At 36.7% G+C, this 20,849-nt stretch overlaps 1 protein-coding gene across 1 annotated transcript; it reads left to right on the top strand.

Moving 5' to 3' along the window:
- Positions 1-20,124: 20,124 nt before the first annotated feature.
- On the top strand, positions 20,125-20,532 carry LOC122747308 (gastric inhibitory polypeptide-like). The gene has a single exon (XM_043993411.1). The coding sequence runs from the start codon at positions 20,125-20,127 to the stop codon at positions 20,530-20,532; it is 408 nt and encodes a 135-aa protein (XP_043849346.1).
- The last annotated feature ends 317 nt before the right edge of the window (positions 20,533-20,849 follow it).

Raw genomic sequence — 20,849 nt, 5'->3', positions numbered from 1 at the left:
AGTCTAGTCTCTGACATGTCCTGGACTGGTTATATGACACTGGGGAAGACACTTAATTCTAAGTACCTCAGGAAATTTTCTAAGACTATAATCTGAAGAGCTGGTATTAATCTACATTGATAAAGGGAATTTCACTTACCAATAAAATCATGAGTCATATCTTTAAAAAGTAAGTTCTTGATAAGGGTGAAAATTGAAAGGATTTTTTTGGTGGTGATCATGATAAAGATAGTAAATATAATTATCCTCCAGAAAGAATTCTCTCAAAACCTCCTGGTTTGCTGTCATGTGAATTGCAAATTCTATGTCAAACTGTAGGCAATTTTAATCAATTGTCCATTCCTTCATTGCCATTTCTCATAAAATAAAGAGTATACTTTGCTTTTGAAGTGTCATCTCATACTTTGCCAACTTTCTTTGAAGGGAAACATTAAAGCAAAGAATAATACCCATTCTCTTGCTTTGCCTATTTGTAAAAGTCTTAATACTTTTTTTTAATCTTGCCATTCATATATCCCAATAAGGGAACTTTCCTGTAACCCAAAGCAAGTATATTAAGTTTTCTTCCTACTGCAACTTCATGTCCATCTGCTATATGATGGAGAATGAAACTAAATATAGTTATATATGGATGTGGGACAGCCTTGGTATGAATAATTTAATCAAAACAAACACACCTCTAGCTCTTATGACCGAACAGCAGAATCAACACTATTTTCCATAAACTCTGATTGCCCTGATGGGTCTGTATATTGGAACAGTTGCAAGGCCCTTTAGAAACTCCTCTAGCCAATGGCATTCAGAGAAGGTTAGTTGAGAGATGAGGTTCCAAGGGACCCACAGTTGAAAACCTCTCTACCCCAGGGATTTGGTTCATGCCTTCAAGCAATCTGCAGTCTGTGACTTTGTTCAGCTGCTTATGGCCCATTGACAGTCGGCAGCTGTCAGGCCTCCCACACCCAGCTGGCCAACTGGGACCTTGTCTAGACATGTGTAACCAATGGACACAGCTCATCGCTTTAGTTTGACCATCCTAACAATTGCTGTTCAAAGGTACCTGATAGGTTCAACTTGAATGAGAAGTATTGATTAGGAAATCAGGAAGAATGAACCAGTCAGCCAGACCACATTAAAATTTTCCCACCACGAACAGTGAATATGTCTATACATGTATGGCCCAAATCACAGGCAAAAAAGGATAAACCAACATGCTCATCAACTGTTTGGTTCTTCTTCATCAGAGTGATTTGGTCCAGAAGCCTAACTTTTCACAATTGAACATGCCAATCACTTGCTACATTTCCAAGAAACATCTTACTAAAATAGTATCATTAGTTGTAAAGAAACCTGTGTTCAAGTTCAATAATTTGAACAGCAAGGCAGTTGTTTTTTGAACTTCCATCTTAAAACAATCACACTTTTTAAAAAAATGTTTTATGTGCCAATCATTATGCAGGGTATCCCAAAAGTCTTAAAATAAAACTGCACTATGATTCTCTCTCTCTCTCTCTCTCTCTCTCTCTCTCTCTCTCTCTCTCTCTCTCTCTCTCTCTCTCTCACACACACACACACACACACACACACACACACACACACACACACATACACACACACTTACATTAAGAAAATATAGTCAAACTCATAATCATATATTCATTTTGAAAGATAAAAGAAATTCATGATTTTTGGAATAATAAATGTCTTTTTGAAAGATTTTAGAGCTCATCTTCAAACTCCTTTCCACTTATAAAATATTATGGTAAGCTGATTCTATGAAGAATCAATCTTTTGTTCTACATGTATACATGTATGTAGTTTTTAAAGGTCCTTAAGGTACCTAAGAAGCCTCTGCCTATATATGTGTCTGTGTGGGAGGAGGAAAAATTAAGCAAAACTCCATAAAGTATACTAAATCAAAAAGTTGCATTGGTTCCAGAAACTTCAAGGCTGAGAAGATGAACTGTAAGTATCTCACCAAACATGGGGCCCCATTCAGCAATGTGCCAAAACAACACAGGTTGGTGCTCATTGTATCCTAATTAATACCATAATGAGCTTCCTTAGATAGCCAAATCCTTAATCAACCCTATCAAAACTATGTCTGTTCAGGAAAAAAAAAAGACTCGTGTTAATTCTGCTTAATTTCTGACAGTGGTTAAGCACCATTAATACTCCATAATTTCATTGTATGTTATTGTAATCATATCAGCATATATCTCAGCAGCTACAGAAGGCTCAATAGGCCGCTCATGAATTATCAGTCATGTGACTCTGTTTCACTAAGAGACTATCTTCCATCACAGCCAGACCTCCTTTGCCCTCCCCGCAGTCAGTAGCCTAAGCAGGTATTAATAAAGGTCTCCTTTTTTAAATTGCACTGCTCTAAATGGTCTTTAAGGGACCCAGCAGTAATCTCAAGATCCCTATATTTTAGCAGGAAAGCAGGACAGAGGAATTAATAAGAGCCCTTTCTGTGTAAACTGCTCCCTGCTCTAAGGCTATATCCTGATGTCAGGGCGCTAAGAGAATTTTAAATGCACAGGATGGATTGTTTGTGTTGCAAAAGCGAAACAGGGGGCAAAGGCTAAGAGACTTGAGAAAATTGAAAGACTGCCAGGGATGCTGGGATGCAAATAGCAACAAAACAGGGATAAATGCTGCTGCTCACATATGCAGGAGTCCTGCAGAAAAAAAAAAAAAGGTTATTAATTTTCACCAGGCTGTATCTTACAGCTGGTAGCTCAGCATCAGTTTTTGGTGTAATGAAAATGGTCTGAGCAGAAGATAAATGGTTCATAAAGTGGACCATTTAGATGCAATCGAGGCTCAATCTGGCCAGTGACTAATCACGTCCCCCCAGTAAAGCTGAATTCCACTAACAGACTTTTTTTTTCCTGCTGTACCAGTGAATTGTAGTCGGGTCTAAGTTCAAGGCAGGCAGAGAATTATCTTGATTTATTAGAGCACCGCCTGGCCGTGCCACTCGCTCTGCTGAGGCTTTGTGGGCTTCTGCCCTGTTGCTGTCGGAGTGTAATTTTTACTGTTCCCCTGTGAGTAGTACACAGCATCATTTTCAGCTGCTAGAAAAATGGGCTGCTTTTGCACCTGTAATTTTTCTTCTTTTGCTGCTGAAGGTATATAATATATCTCTAAAGTGCGTAATAAGTTTCTGAAAAACGTGTTTTTAAAAGAAATTGATTCCAATGGTTTATAAGCCCGAGCAAGGCCACATAAGGAAATGCACCAGATTGCAAAGGTATGCTTGGTTGAAAAGGCAGCCATTTTTCCCTTCCATTTAGTAAATTCAGACTTCCAGTCCAGGGTGTAATTTCAGACATTTCCTATACAGTAGCTGCTTCTCATAATGAATTCTGATCAAATAAAAATGTTGTTTATATTGAGACTTTACAAGTCCTGATTACGTATAAAATAGAGTAAAATCTCTCATAATGACATTTAATTGTGAGAAAGAAAAGATTCCAATAGAAGAGCATTCAGCTGCATTTGTTCAATGTTCCTTTGCATAATGTCGTTTATAGATAGTTCAATTATGACATTATTATGAGCTGCATATGAGTAACTAACAGGCTCCTTGTATTTTTAGACCTATGGAGAAAGAACTTGGGTAGGAGTTCCATTATACTTGCTGGGAGTTATTCACAAAAGGCACATTATTTTTACTAGGCTTTGTAATGCCAATTCAGCTCATTATTTTCAAGGTTTAGCCCAAAATCTTATAAGCACCATCCAAGGGAAAGGGTTCAGGCAGCAGCAGGAAAGAGGAGGAAGACCAGCTCACCTCGTTGAGATTACAGAATGAGCCTTCCGGCCATTGTGAAGAGGACAAATGGGGGAAGCTTTTGAGTTGGTTTGTACTCCGACTCTCTAAGACAGGCTATTTTTTCCTTTACTCTGAAGGGTCTGACAGATATGATAGGTAAACGATCAGGAATAAGTGGGAGAAAGTGTGGCTGTAAACCTTGGTGATCATACATCTTCCATAAAAGGAGCTCTGTTCCATCCCTTGCCCCAGATCTCTGGTGTCAGACTCTCAATAGGGCCCGTTTTCTGAAGGAGGTAGAAAACTGTGGATTAATTATTTCGAGACCACCCTGTCAGAGTTGTCTCCTGCCTATTCAGCAAGAGGAAATATTCCCTGCTCATATGCTTCTTGGAAACATGGTACTTCGAACAGTGTACCTGGGAACTGGCCTGCACGTTAAGACAAAGACACCCTTACAAAAAAGCACAAACCTACTCTCATGGCAGAAAAATTGCTCTTTGAACCCTTCCAATTACCAGTCAATCCACAAACATTTATTAAGCATCTACCATGAGCCAGGTGGTGGGGATACAAATGAGAAGAATGGGATTATAATTGTTATCATATCATTATTATATCATATTATATCCTAATTATAATTTTTGTGACCCTAATAACAGAATATTATAATGATTGTTTCTATGCCTCTGAATTATTCTATAACCCTTCTCCTGTACTATTATTAATATCTTTCTAATCTCTACTCCCAATCTCTCCCCTTCCAATCTGTTCTTCCACAATTACCAAAATAATCTTGCTTATGTACAGGTGTGACTATATCACTTGTGTGTTTAAGAAACTTAAGGGTCTCCCTATTGCCCAAAGGATAAAAATCAAATTCTTTGACCTGATATGGAAGGGCTTCCAGTAATTAGTCTCCAACTTGTAACTCCAGTCTTATTTTGAATCATTTTCTTTGTATTTAACAACTTTGTATATATTTGCATTCGTTCACTTTATCTTTATGCTGTCTCTATTGATATATGTCCTTGTCATTGCCCCCATGAGAATGAGAATATAAACATTAAGATTAGGGATGATTTCGCTCTTTGTCCTTGTACTCTAGACACCTGGTAGTACAGTGCCTGGCCCAAAGTCAATTGATGGAGTCATACACTCTACTTTCCATCCAAATTATACTATTATTCTCCTGTTCTCTCCACGCATTCCCAGAGGCCACGTGATTCCTGAAGCACAATCCTGCTCCATCTTTGCCTATTGAAATCTTTTTCTTCCTTCATGACTCAATAATAATCACACCTCCTCCAAAAAGTCTTCTGTGATCACCCCCAGATGAACACAAAAACTCTCTTTTCTAGGTTTGTCTTTTGGCACAGCCACCAGGAATAAAATTCAACTGCAGTTACTCTTTTAGAAATAAGCATGTTTGAAAAGAATAGCGAGTTGTACATAATAGATTTCCAGCTTCATATGCAATCACCTTTTTTCTATTCTACTGTTATGAAATTGCTTTTTTTAAAGTTCAGAACAAAAAATAGAATTTAAAATAAAAAAAATAAGTGCAGTGAGGGCATGGGTCATGTTATTTTTCATCTTTGTATTCCAAGGTCTAGCAGGCAATTATTAAATGCCAGTCAGTCAGTCAATAAGAATTTATTAAGTGCCTATTATGTACCAGGTATTGTCTGTTGAATTGAACTAAGCCATTTCTATAAATCATACCTAATATCAGAAAAAATATTGAGCTGATAGCAGGATAAAAAGATTCATGGCTGGGCTCTATAAACTCCAAATGTAGCATGGAATAACAAACTTGGTGTCAGGAAGACCTGAGTTCAAATTCACTTTATGACCCTGGGGCAAATTATTTCATTTCTCTCTGACTCAGTTTCCTGATCTGTAAAATGAAGGGGTCGCTATGATCCCTTCCAGTTGCCCGGTTTCCTCATTTGTAAAATAGGAGTAAAATTACCTGCTCTGATTATTTCATGGCATCATTGCAAAGATTATATGAGACAAGATATATGAAAGTATTTTATGTACTGTCAAGTTCTATGCAGATGAAAATTGTCATGATCAGTTTAAGTGAAAGTCATTCTCAGAAGAGTTCAGGTAGGGGCAGCTAGGTGGTGCCGCAGGGGATAGAGTACTGGCGCTGGAGTCAGGAGGACCTGAGTTCAAATTTAGCCTCAGACACTTGACACTTGCTAGTTGTAACCCTGGGCAAGTCACTTAACTTTTTTTTTTCCCCACAAAAAAAAAAAAAAAGTTGAGGGAACATCCTGCCACTGAGCAGGAAGGTAGAAATTACCTAAATGTCTGAGTCTATCTTTTTTTCACCATATACATCATTTATAGGGAACAAAAATATGTACCTCAGCCAGATGACATGATACATATGTCCCATGCAGGCATACTCTTTGCTCAAAGGTCAGAGCTATGTAAATGCATGTGAGGTAGGAAGTTCTTCCAGTTAAAACAAGTTCATAATCCAACCATGGAATTGCTCAATCCATGTATTGAATGACATTGAAAATATATCTCTGGAGGATCTACACAATTGTATTAGTGCAAGACAAAGTAGACTTGAGATAATCTCATCTTGGAATCCTCTGAATTGTAAGTCAGGGTTTTTATTTATTTCTCTTTTGGATTCAGATTTTTTTTAGATTACTGCTGAGAACATATGGTTTATAGTAGGGCATTTCAGCTATTAAGCACCATTTGAACCCTTATGTTTCCTTTTTTCCGATACAAGTATTTTATTTTTTTCCAGTTACATGTAAAGATAGTTTTCAACATTTGTTTATACAAGCTTTCCAATTCCAGGTTTTTCTCCCTCCCCCTTCCCCTAGACAGCAGGTAATCTGATATAGGTTTATCTATCTAGATATATATAGATATAGATATAGATATAGATATAGATATAGATATAGATATAGATATAGATATAGATATAGATATAGATATAGATATAGATATAGATATAGATATAGATATAGATAGATATAGATATAGATATAGATATAGATATAGATATAGATATAGATATAGATATAGATATAGATATAGATATAGATATAGATATAGATATAGATATAGATATAGATATAGATATAGATATAGATAGATATACATGTGTGTATATATATATACACATGTATATAATAACATTAAACACATTTGTGCATTAGTCATATAATAAGAGAAGAATCAGAACAATGAGGAAAAATCTCAGAAACGCAACAGCACCAAAAACAAAAGAAATAGTATGGTTCAATCAGCATCTATACTCCACAGTTCTTTTTTTCCCCTGGATTTGGAGAACCCCTTCCATCATGAGTCCCCTGGAATTTTTCTGTACCATTGCATTGGTGAAAAGAATCTAGTCCATCACAATAGATCAATATGCAATGTTGATGATACTGTGTTTCCTTTTTAACTGACCTCTGAGCAATCAGAAAAGCCTCTAGGTAAAGGTAGAGTAGATCTGGCCTAGAGGGTTTGAAAAGAGTAAAATATGAATTCACAGAAGTCAGAGTGGGCAAGATCTCATATCCACTAATTTTCTGTGAGGAAGTGGTACAAAAAAGAATAGAGGTAGGTGATGGTTGGCATGGTGTGGGATGCGGGATAAGGAAAGATAAATACATTTGGTTTATATGAAATAAAAGTCCTGGAAAACTATTTTTTTGTTCTTTTCTTTAAAAAAATCTATAATTATTAGCCTAAGAATCTTAGGACTATAAATTTGGAGATGAATGGAACTTTAAAGATCATCTAATCCAATTAACTTGTTTTAAAGGAGTGGATAACAAGGCTCAAAGAGATTGTGACAGAACTCTGGGTCACAAAGATAGTAAATGTCTGAAATGACATTTAAATTTGGGACTTCCTAACTCTAAGTCCTACACAATATCCACTACCCCAGTCTGTCTCTCCAACTTTGGATTAACAGAATATGCACTTGTTTAATGGCAAAGATTCTGAGGATAACTTGGTAAAATAATTAGCCAATATAGTTTGAATCCAAATATGACAATATGGCCATTCAACAGCTTTTTACAGTACAAACAAATGAAAATTAAAATCAAAACTTGCTCTAAGGACATTCTCTAAGTTGTAAATATTAGAGAACATATGGATAGACTGGATGTGATAATGCGAATGGAAAATAAGAATGGGAACTGGTTGAAGCAGAGACTACTGGCCCAGACATTCCCCTTCCACATCAAGACAATCAGTATATTTCTATAAACATTTTAGAATTTTTCTAGTAGAGGCAGCTAGGTGGCACAGTGAATAAAGGACTGGCCCTGGATTCAGGAGGATCTGAGTTCAAATCCAGCTTCAGACACTTGACATTTACTAGCTGTGTGACCCTGGGTAAGTCACTTAACCCTCAGTGCACCACACACACTCAAATGTTTTTTAAAATAAAATAAAAATAGATCATTAAAAAAGAAATATAGTTGCTATTAAAATTATGTTTTAAATACAGTTTAAAGAATTTTAATCAGCAAATATACCAATGTATATCTTCTAGCTTGGTAAATACCATGGTTTAGCCTATTTCCTACAATAATTATTATCCACTGGTCTAGGCTCTAGGTAGAACATAGGAACTGAAAGCATAAGCACAAAAGTCAAAAAGGCTTCCCTATCTATGCTCCCCCAAATGTTAAGACTTTTCCAGATTTATTTCTGTTTAAATTTTCTGCCTCAGCATTACTAGACAATTGCCTAAAGCTAGAAAACAGAGATTTAGAACAACCTAAATGGAAGAGCCTATGAGGCTACTCACCCAAATGACTGCAGTGTCAATGCATGCTACTTGAACAAATAATTTCACATAATGACCACCATCCCATACCTCCAGGGACTCCACACTAAAGGGTTTGGAAGATACAGCATTTTGGAAAAGCTTCCACTCAAATGTAGGGATGAACTTACTACCAACGTGCCAATATAAGAGTCATCTTTCCCTCTACCCTGTTTGGTGATGTCTCCCCCTACTAATCAATGGGAATAGAATTCATTGTCTAATTTTGTTTTCAAAGTCTTTATTTGACTCTCACTTAATATACACTCACTAATTAGCAAAGGCAGGAATAAACTAGGTAAGTGAAGCATTATCACGTTCACCTTCTAAATTCAACCTAAGAGTTTAAAATTTCTAGCTTTCTTGCACCATAAGAAATGATGAATATGAAGACTACAGAGAGGCATAGGAAGACCTATAAACCAATGAAGAATAGAGTATGCACAACCAGGAAAATAATAAACACAAAGACTACAACAATCTAATTGGAAAAAAAGAACACAAAAAATAAACTGAATACTATGTAATTATAATGAACAAGCCTAACCCTGAGGAGGATAGAAAATAATACACCACTCTTGTTTCTTTGCAGAACTGGAGGACTATTGGTATGGAGCATTGTATATATGTTGTCAGATTTGTCTGATTAGTTTTGCCTAACTTCTTTTCTCTCCCTCTTTCTTTTTAATCCTTTGCTTTTCTTATATTTACTTTGTATTTTTCCTTTTGTTGTTGTTCAGTCCTTTTTCAGTCATGCCTGACTCTTCATGACCCCATTTGAGGTTTCCTTGGCAAAGATACTGGAGTGGTTTACCATTTCCTTCTCCAGCTCATTTTACAGATCAAGAAACTGAGGCAAACAGGGTTAATTACCTTGCTCAGGGTCACATAGCTAACAAGTGTCAGAGGCCATATTTGAATTCACCATGATGACAGTTCCTAACTCCAGGTCCTGCAATCTATCCATTGTATCACCTAGCTGCCCTAAACATTAATTGCTCGGGGGTTATTGTTCAATCATTTCAGCCATGTCCAACTCTTCATGAGCCCATTTGGAATTCTCTTGAAAAAAATACTAAAGTGGTTTGCCATTTCCTTTTCCAGTTCATTTTACAGATAAGGAAACTGAGGCAAAGTTAAGTGACTTGCCCAAGGTCATACAACTAGTAACTATCTGAGTTCAGATTTGAACACGGATCTTCCTGACCCCAGACCTGGCATTTTATAATACTGTGACACCTAGCTACATATTGCCTCCCCCAATAAAATGTAAGCCCCTGAATTGCTTGCTAATACTTGATTGATAGATCAGATGGGGTGGGTTGGTTGGTTGGTTAGTTGGTTGGTTAATTACAATGAAAGGTTCTCTGGAGAGAGAAGAGGGATGAATTGTACAAAATGCAACACTTACTCATGAAACTGGCACTTAAGGTTTTACAGTATATCTCCAAGTGACCTTTTCTAGCCATATTTCATTCCATTCCCCCTTGATGCATTCTATAATAAAGGAAAATTAGTATACTAACTGCTCCCCGAAATTCTTCTTTCCTCTCCTATGTTCTCAGAGGTTGTCCCATTATCTAAAATGCACACCCTCCACATCTCTGCCCATCAAAAGGCCCAGCTCACGTGCCACCTACTCCAAGAAACCTTCCTTCATGTTCCCCACATTTGTTGACTAAACATTTTCATAGAATCATAGACTTATAAAGGACTTGTCCAACCCCTTCATTTTGCAAATGAGAAAACTGAGGCCTGTGGAAGTCTCCTTGTACTTCTTACAGCATTTTGTCTAAACCATTTTTTCTCATATCACATTCTCTATGTTGTATCACACTTCTTTGTTTACATGTCTTTTTTCTTATAAGGGCAGAGATTGCAGCATTATTTTGTCTTTGTGTCTCTAGTATTTTGCACATGATAAGTGCTTAATGGTTCTTGCTCTGAATAGAATTGAATGCCTGAACATCCTCAAACAAGGAGACTCTTAAAATGGGTGGCCTGAAGAAAGGTTTCTCAGACTGCCAGTGGATCCCTCATAAGGAAAAATTTATCAACTATTAACTCAGTCTGGGGTTGTGAAAGGGTTAATTTATCATAAAGGATGAACAGTTTTCTTCCCAAGGAAAAGCTTATTCATCAAGTTCTGTCATTGTACCTATCCATGGACTAGAAATGTTCTCAGCTTCCATGGAACAAGAAGTGCAGGCCTTCTAATTAGTAGCGTTTTTTAATTCCTATGAAATTAATGAATATTTGGGGACAGCAATGACCATGGATTTTGAAATAATAATTCCTAGCATTTTCTAGCATTTTAGGTTCACAAAGTGTTTTACTAATAACTCATTTTCTCCCCTCACACTAGCTTTGGGAGGTGAGCCCCATTTTACCAATAAGGAAACTGAGGATATTAAGTGGCTTGCCCATAGTCACACAACTAGTAAGTACCTGAGGTTGAATTCATACTCAGGTGTTCTGGTTTTTAAATAGCTATTCTAATTACATAGGTGATCGATTGGTTGCTTTGTCTGACAAGCCACAAAAAAAAATTGGGACACAACAAAATATCTCTTTTGAGACTGAACAGTTCTCAAATCAGAGTTCCCATTCAAGGTGTTGTTGATAATTTCAATAAGGTGAGGAAGAGGGCTGTAAGGACACTGGACAAAGAAGTCTTCCATCTCCCCAGCTCAGACAGTTGACAAGAGAAATACCCTAAATACCCAAGTTCAGTCAGTATATTGCAAGCCAGTTCTGGGAATAGAGGAGGGTTCAAATCGTTTCAGTCTTAACCTTTTCTCCACAATGGTTACCAGTTGTAATGTGGACATCTACCCCTCTGGGAAAACTGACCAGAGACCACCAACTTAGCTCATGCTCTTCACTCACACAGGCATCAAAAGTCTTCTTCTGATACTCTCTGAATAAGACTGGCTATAAGACAGTCATGAGGAGGTGAAGGGGTCTCTGGCCTATTACTAGTCCCCTGCACTACTCAGTCCTCCTCAAGAGAAAAAGCCTGCATGCATTTTCTGTCTTTCTCTTTTTCCTTCTCCATTTTTCATTTGTCTTTATCAATGGCCGTCTGGAAAGCCTAATTGCTCTAAGTTCCATCTTGAAGATTTTAATAGGTATCACAAATGGGGAAAGGCTTTTTCCCCCTCCCCTTGAATTTACTGAGATTTTCTTGTCAAACAAAAGCATGCCTAGATAAGGAGGATATAACTCAGTCTTTTCTGCTTTCACAAAATTTGTTTTCCTTAAAAGAAATGCCTTACATAATTCCTTGTTTGCCTTAGTGTGTTATATTTACTAGCATAAATAAACCTGCAGCTTTATAGCTAGGAAGGCTGCTATTTTAAAGATGACAAAATATCAGCTCCTGGATGGTTGCTTTCATTTAACACAGCTTCAAATGAATTTATGAACTGTGCTATAATGTTTTCTGCATACACCAAATGGCAGACTTTAGGCAGAAATCCAATATATGTTTAGTTAGTATATAATAAACATAATATTTACATGGGCTGTGTACTGTATCAAGCAGTTAGTGCCTGTGCTGACTTCCTTAATTCTTTAATATAAAACCTTAAACAAAGTCATACACTGAGATCCTGGGGAAATTCTTGGCCAGAGACTGTTCTTTCCATGGGACTCTATGTATGTGTGTTGAGGCGCATGTGTATACCGAGTTGTGGATGCCATCCTGTATCTCCTTCATTTCCAAAATCACTTTAACCTGACTTTTGACAGTGATCTTGTTCCCTCCTACAGCAAGATTGACAATGTGGTTTAAGATATTGTTTCCTTACTTTAAAGAGTCTTTATGGTTTTGAAGAACATTTCAGGAGCTAAAGAAATTCTCTGGCAGACAGAGTATGCCAGTTCATTTCTTAAGCAATAAACAGAAAGCAGGGGGGTGCTGAATAAGCATGCTTATATGGAATTTGTCTTTGAAAAGCCCACTAGTTAGGCCTATAACACTTGAGTTGATATTTCTACAGTGCAAACACGATAGTGAAAATTAAGTTGCCCCAGAAAATTCAGTTTAGGAGAAATTTGTTATGAATGAAATGCTGCTGCTGGCCCTAGAACATTGAATTTATCCACCAAATAATATCTTAGAAATACCACTTCAGAAGAAATCAGCTCTAAATAATTGATAAATTTGGTTTGTTTAGAAACCTTTTGACCCCTGTAATAGAAAGTAAAAACACATTTCAGTTATTAAAGTCACATATATTCCCTCTGGAAGAGGAAGCTTTTAATTTTAAGCCAGGCTCTGTTGGGGCCATTTGATAAAGCTTGGAAAAACCTTTTCAACCGCTGCTTTTGGATTTGGGTCAACTTCCCCTGGGAAAAAGGCAAAAGATAAATTTGAAGTTTTTCACAATATATAAGAAAACTTCAGAGATTTTAAACATCAAGACCTATTAGAAGAAAAAGACACTTTCTCCCTCCTTCTTTATCTGTTAAAAGGTTTAAATGTTCTTGTTGTTACACATTGTTTTAAATAACTAAAGGATCTATCCCTTTATTAGTGGAAGACATTTTTAAGTAAAATCCACACTGTAGTAGTAGTGTTTTTTGTTTCTCCTTTGTTTCATATTATTTTTTCAGTTTTAGTAGAAGAAAAATAATGTTATTTAAAGTTTGCATTTTAAATGTTTTTAATCTCCCTACATTGCATAAAGAATTTTTTCTACATATTTGTGCCTATAAAAATATCTATGTTTTTATATATGTATGTACACATATATCACTGAAGAAGATGTTTGAATGGATTATCAATCTCACAAATAAAAGTATCTTAAATATGGTTTTAAAAGATAAAATTAGGGGCAGCTAGGTGGCACAGTGGATAAAGCGCTGGCCCTGGATTCAGGAGTACCTGAGTTTAAATACGGCCTCAGACCCTTGACACTTACTAGCTGTGTGACCCTGGGCAAGTCACTTAACCCCCATTGCCCTGCAAAAAAAGAAATAAAATTAGTAAGTTTATATGTTTGCTTTCATTATTCATATAATGTTTAATATTTTTTAAAAAATATTATTTCAACAGAGGGAGATTCCTTCCACCAATACAAATTTCACAAATTTTTCATACCTTAGTAGATGATCTCCATGAGTTGCTGTTGCCAAAGAATGGCTATAGTTATATATAGAGAGAGATGATATAGATAGTTAGGGATAGGGATATGGTTAGAAGGATATCATTTAGCCAACCTTCTTCTCATGAGATTCTCTATATTTGGCTAGCCTAATCCAAATTAAAAAAAAAAAACATTTGAAATCCAGACTCTGCTACAATAGCTCCTAAAAATCCAAAGATATCTTAAACATGCATACAAATTCATACACACACACACACAAAATGAAACATCAAAATAGGATGGTAGTTGAAAGCATTTGTGATGAGGTCCCAAGCATTTACAAGATGGGCAGACATGGATTATGGAAAATGGATTGTATTCTATGCCATTGGGAAAAGGACCTATATTGACAGGTGCCTGGATCCATCAAAGCATTTAGAAACGTAACATTTCTAAATAATTAGGCATTTATTACTTTTTTCCAAAAAAAGGGAAACAAGTTTTCTATTCTGTAGCTATTTCTATATTTCAAGAATAAGAACATAAGCATTTTTAAAATAGCCCATGCCCCCCCCCGCCCCAAGCTACTCCCAGGTTAAGTGTAACTATTTGGGGATAAGAACTCTTTAAACCACATTCTGAGCCTCTATTTGATTTTTCACTACATTTCTAGGCATATTAGAAACACAAAAATCTAATAACAAAAGCTTTAAATTAAGACATAAAACAAAGGAACTAACAAGGAAACGAGTCAAATAATACAACATTCTCTGTACTCATAAACAAAGTACAAATCTCCTACACTTCCCAGAAAGTTATGCTTTTTTTTTCAGCTCCATAACTCCCAAGAATAGTAGGAAGCCACAGATACTTTACACTCACAGTGTGAGAAGTGAGTGCTTAGTATGCAATGTGGTCTACTTCTTGGCCCCTTTCCAAGTAGACCTTGGATAGAGTTGAAGAATGCTCATAGCTTTTCCATTGATTCAATCCATTATCATGATTCTGATGGGTAACCAGAATTCAGGATGCCATTACATCTGCCCCATGTGTTATTCATCTTTCTTTCTCTCTATTTCTGCAATTTAGTGACTTTATGTTCCCATCTGATTTGCTCGAGAATCCTTTATTTTGTCTGTGGGGCAATGAGGGTTAAGTGACTTGCTCAGGGTCACACAGCTAGTGTCAAGTGTCTGAGGTTGGATTTGAACTCAGGTCCTTCTGAATCCAAGGTCAGTGCTTTACCCACTGTGCCACCTAGCGGCCCCTCAAGAATCTTAAACGTTGGTTCCCACAGTACTTTTGAATTTCTTGCCTTAGGCCAATCAGAGCCCTCTCTTGGTCAAACCACCAAACTATATATACACATCCCAAGAACAGTAGAAAATGAAGTCCATTACAAATGTACCTCATATTCTCCAACCAAATAAAAATTGTAGTTGAAGATATGCCTGGTGTGAAGGTGCATATGCAGGTATACATTATATGTGTGTGTGTGCGCGTATGTATACATACACACGCACACATATGTGTGTATACACATATATACATAACATATACACATATATACATCACAGTCACAGACCATTATATCACATACTTAGTATAGATGCAAGTATACATTGCATGGCATTTATATGAGTTGTATGTAGTACACCAGACAATTAAGTCATATGCAGAAGCATACAGCATAGCACATACAGACAAGTTGAGTAATCAAATAATAGTGTAAGGACAGAAGTTGATAGACTCCATAACTCATCCCACCTTACTTAAAGTAACGAACAAAATACTCTAGACCTAATATTTTAATCAAGTGAGAATTAATCAATCAAAGCCAATTAGCAAATACCCACCAATGGATCTGTGATCTCACCTGTATGAGTATTCTCTCCATTAATGAAGATTGAATCTCATCAATGTCTTCTCATTCTTTGTAACTCTTGTCCATACCTTCCCACAAATTTGTTCTAGGATGTCTACCTAATGTCACTGGTGATGGTTTGCTGGGTTGGTGAGTGTGGGAAGGGATATATTTGGAAACTAAATTAGTGTTAAAACAAAAGATATCAACAAAAGAGTTTTAAGAGGAAAGTTTAAAAATAAACAGTGGGGTTTTACATTCTCTACACCTTTCAGGCGGTTGTGTTTTGGTAGAATGTGGTCTATTGGGGAATATCACTTGAGAAAGCCTCCCTGCTCTCTTCTTATACTCTAATCAAGGGTGAGTTCAATGTCTGTATAGAGTATTCCCAAAGCAATTGATATACATGAAAAAACTGTATTTTGATGAAAAGTAGGCATATAGGTTGGTCATTATCAATATTCTCTTTGGTCTTTTCTTTGGCAATAATAATCATGCCCCCCCAATTCCTTTGGAATCTTCCTCTCCTTCAGATATCTCAAGAATCAGTTCCACAAAATCTCCAAAGCTGTGTTGTCTCCAACACAGAGAGAGAGAGAGAGAGAGAGAGAGAGAGAGAGAGAGAGAGAGAGAGAGAGAGAGAGAGAGTCCTGGTCCAGATGCCTTCCTCATCTTTGTTTATTTCCATGCAATTAGCACTTCCTCAAGAAGTACATCAGAGGCTATGGAAAAAATTCACTATAAAAACCTTTAGAGACCTTTTCTATTTTTCATCTGGTTGTTGTCATTTTTTTAGTTTCATACATACACACCCTTACAGTGACTCTCCTTAGTTGTTTTCCATAAAATTATTTTTCTTTCCACTTCTTTTACCTGGTTTTTAAAGGAGTACTGCTCCAAATCATGTAATGTTCTTCTCTGTAAGACTTTTTCAATGTTATTCTATTCTAACTAGTGACGCTCTTGACTCCCATGTTTTTTAGCAAGTAACTCATCAAACATTTGATAACTTAGGCAGTTTAGGGGTTCCTTTGACTACCTAGTTATGGTGATTGATTTAAATTAGTTAAAGATCTGTACAAATTTGTTATAATGAGAGTTAATTTTCTGTCCTCCATCTATTTCCAATTTTTTAGTGTCAATAACTTGCTTAAATATGTCGATCTAGAATCCTTTTGGTTACATACTATATTGTTCTATGTTTGTTTTTTCTATATTTTAATTTTTATTTTTACCCTAACAATTTGGTGATCAAATTATATTCAGATAACTGCATCTCTTAAGTACAACAACCAAGAATCATGCCGTGATCCTTGCCTCAGCTATCTATAGTCCCCACTTTGGAGAACACAAAGCCTGAAGCCAGGAAGACTCCTCTTCCTGATGAGTCTTCAAATCTAGCCTCAGATACTTACTTCCTAGCTGTGTGACCCTGAGAAAGTCACTTAACCCTGTTTGTCTCAATTTCTTCATCTGTAAAATGAGCTTGAGAAGGAAATGGTAAAGCATTCCAATATCTTTGCCAAGAAAACCCCAAATGGGGTCACAGAGAGCTAGACATGACAAAAATTACTGAATAAAAATTTTAAAAGCAAAGAACTTTGAAGGGATTGACAATAGTGTTTCTGTCCTTTCTAAGAAAATCCTTCCCTAGGTGATTCATAAATATATATATATATATATATATATATATGTCACTTGTATCTTTTCTAGCTTCTGGAAATTAAGAAATTATAGATAAATAGAAGAGAGGTTAATAGTGGACAAAGAGTTGGATTTGGAGTAAGAAAGGTGTAAGTCCAAAGCACATCCTTGATACTTACTATATGGAGTGTTGGGGCAAATCACTTCACCTCTCTGACTCTACGTCTTCTTATCTATAAAATGAAAATAATAAACATGGTACCTGTCTCATAGGGCCAATGAGATGATGTATACTTTGAAAATATTGCTTTATGTCAGTTGTTGTTTTCTTTGTTTACTGAACTTGTTATTTCATCTGTGTAGGAAACTATAGGTGGGGTACTTCACCTACCAAGGCAGATGGTCTTAAAAAATGGGTAGAACAATGAGAAATTAAATGACTTGCCCAGGGTCACATAGCCAGTATATGGCAGAAGAAGGACAAAATCTTCCTCACATTGAGACCAAATTTCTATACACTATGCCAAATGTCAGTTATTATTACTCTTATTATCCTTAATATTATCTTTTCTTATTCAGGCCATGTTAATATGGACATAGTCAAAATGGATGCAGCCAAAATAGTCAGTTATCCCAATTCTCAACTCTACAAATTTATGAAAAATAGGACCATTTATTGTGTCCTCCTAATGGTCCTCAGTATGTAAGACTTAAATCAATCTTTCTATTGTATTCAATTTACCTGTTCCATTAACAATACAGCAAAATCTCTTTTTATACCTCCTAACTATATGTAATTGTTCCAATCGACCTCATTCCCAAGTCAAATCTTTTTATCTTTGGGGTTATGAATTTTCACAGGTGTATATACACATACACTTTAGTTTTAGATCTTAAAGTTTTTTTCCCCCAGACATTTTGGGTTTTTTGTTTGTTTGTTTGTTTTATGGGGCAATGAGAGTTAAGTGACTTGCCCAGGGTCACACAGCTAGTAAGTGTCAAGTGTCTGAGGCCGGATTTGAACTCAGGTATTCCTGAATCCAGGGCTGGTGCTTTATCCACTGCGCCACCTAGCTGCCACCTCCCCCAGACATTTTAAAGTTCTCTGACTAAAGTTTCTCAAAGCTAAAAAGTCTCACCTTTCACTAACATATGAATATGTTTAAAAGAAATTCAATTCAATTCAACTTCCCTATTCCTGGAGAGGTACCACTATTCTCCAAGTCATATGGGCTCACTAGCTAGATGGCATCCTCAAATCCTCATTCTCTTTCACTTTCCATATACAGTTAGTTGCTATGTCCTGTCACTTCTAATTTTACAAGATCCCTTGCATATGTTCTATTTCTCCCCACTGAGGCTGCTGCCACCCTGGTCCAGGCCTTTATCATTCTGACTATTGCCAAAATATACTGTTTGTTCTCCCTGCCTTATCCCACCTTATTCTAGTCCATCCTCCATTCAGTTGTCAAATCTATCTTCCTAAAGTACAAATCTGACCATGTCACTCCCCCCCCCCATTTAATTTCAGTTGGCTTCTTATTGTGTCCAGGATCAAAAATAAAATCCTCTGTTTTACTTTTAAAACCCTCCATAAAGGGGCGGCTAGGTGGCGCAGTGGATAGAGCACCAGCCCTGGATTCAGGAGTGCCTGAGTTCAGATCCGGCCTCAGATACTTGACACTTACTAGCTGTGTGACCCTGGGAAAGTCACTTAACCCCAATTGCCTTACCAAAAAAAAAACCCTCTATAAACTAGCCTCTTCTTACCTGTTCAGTATACTCCATGTACCTACCCCATGTACCCAATCTCTACTCCATGTACCCAGAAATCCTGTGGCATTGGCCTCCTTGTTCTTTCTCAAACAAGACACTGCATCTCCTGACTCTTAAAAGTTCTCATTGGATGCCCCCCATCCCTAGAACTCTCTCCCTCCTCATCTCTGGCTCATAACTTCCCTGGCTTCCTTCACATGTCAGCTAAAATCTTCCCTTCTACAAGAAGCCTTTCCCAATTTCCCACAGTGGTAGTGCCTTTTCTCTGTTAATTATCTCTAATTTATTTTGCATATAAATTTTGTTTGTTAATAGTTGTTTGCATTTTTGTCTCCCTCATTAGACTGTGAGCTTGTTGAGAATAGGGACTCTCTTTTATCTTTTTTTTTTTTATCCCCAGAGCTTAGCACAATGCCTGGCATCTAATAGGCACTTGATAAAAGTTTCTTGAATGATTCAACAAGCATTGATTAAACACTAGATATGTGCCATATGCTGTGCTAAGTGTCAGGGTACAGAGAAAAAAGGCAAACCAGTCCCTTCCTTCAAGGAGCTTATATTCAAGTAGAGCTGAACAGCTCTATCCCTTATAATTTTATAGATACTTATTCTAAATTTTTCATTTTGCCATGATCGTCCTTTTTCTCTCTTTAAAAAATAACCTATTAAAAACATATTTAGCTCAGGTGAGGAGCTTATAACATAGCATCAATGTCTTGGCATTGAAAAGACACCCCAAAAAATGAAATCTGGTACCCAGCATTAAACATTTTGGAAAGGAATTTACGGATGTCTGTGACTGCATGCATCTTTTTTTCTCAAAATATTTTGAAGGAATATGTCCCAACTAATCTATTCCTCTTTATTTAATATTGCTTAACTAGCATCAATTATTTATATATCTTGACTATCATCAATCTGACCTGAAATGTACTCATTTTATTAACAGCAATGCTAACTGACTTCTTAATTGAATCGCCAATACTGTCAATAATAGAATTCATTGCTGTTTTCCAATAAGAAATAAAGAGCACTCAGCTTCTTCTTTCTTCATCAGCCAAGATTACTGAAAATTAAAGGTGTGCTTGAACAGATTTCCAAAGCAGACTCAGAAAAACCCATAGCAAACAGGACTGGAAAGATGATGAAAGTCAAGGCCTTCTCTCTGATGCTGTTGCCTCTGTTCTTGGCAATGGTGAACAGTGCCATGGAGGAGACTCACTTCAGGCCTCACCCCAAAGTTAGTGGCCCTTGGGCTGGAGGACAGTGCTATGCAGAGGGGACCTTCATTAGTGACTACAGCATCACCATGGATAAGATCATGCAACAGGACTTTGTGAACTGGCTGCTGTCCCAGAAGGGGAAGAAAAACAACTGGAGACACATCACTGAGAGAAAAGCTGACAGCACAGGACTAGCCAACCAAGCCAACTGGAACCTGACGAACATGGCAAACTGGAGCTCCCTCTTTAAAGACTCTTTCCCATTTGAGGATCCTAAGGACAAGACAATGAAGGAATTGGCACTGGCATGGTTGATTTTGTCTTAAGGTTTGAGTAGTTCAAGTAAAAACACCTCTGGGCTTGATTCTGCTGGCAGAAAAACTCATCTGATAATTCTGCCTATACTCTTTCTTGTGTGTTCCAAAGAGAAGTCAATAAAGATTGAAGATGAAAAAAAAAATTAAAGGTGTGTTTTAAGTAATACTTCATAATTTCTCCCAAGTAAGCCAGAATTTTAAAAAACACAGTAACTGTTACATTACTAAAACATGCTGTTGACTCACTTGACCCTTTGAGGGTTATATCTTGCTTTATTATATCTGTCACTCATTCGAAAATGCCTCCTTTTTTCTTGAGTTTTTCT

This window comes from Dromiciops gliroides, chromosome 3 (genome assembly GCF_019393635.1).
Source record: "Dromiciops gliroides isolate mDroGli1 chromosome 3, mDroGli1.pri, whole genome shotgun sequence".
Lineage (NCBI taxonomy): Eukaryota > Metazoa > Chordata > Mammalia > Microbiotheria > Microbiotheriidae > Dromiciops > Dromiciops gliroides.
Note: the sequence above shows the minus strand (reverse complement) of the source record. Positions and strands in the feature narration are given on the sequence as shown.

Bases quoted from the DNA above. Each gene is read 5' to 3' on its own strand.
- LOC122747308 (XM_043993411.1), top strand. From the start codon at position 20,125: ATGATGAAAGTCAAGGCCTTCTCTCTGATGCTGTTGCCTCTGTTCTTG.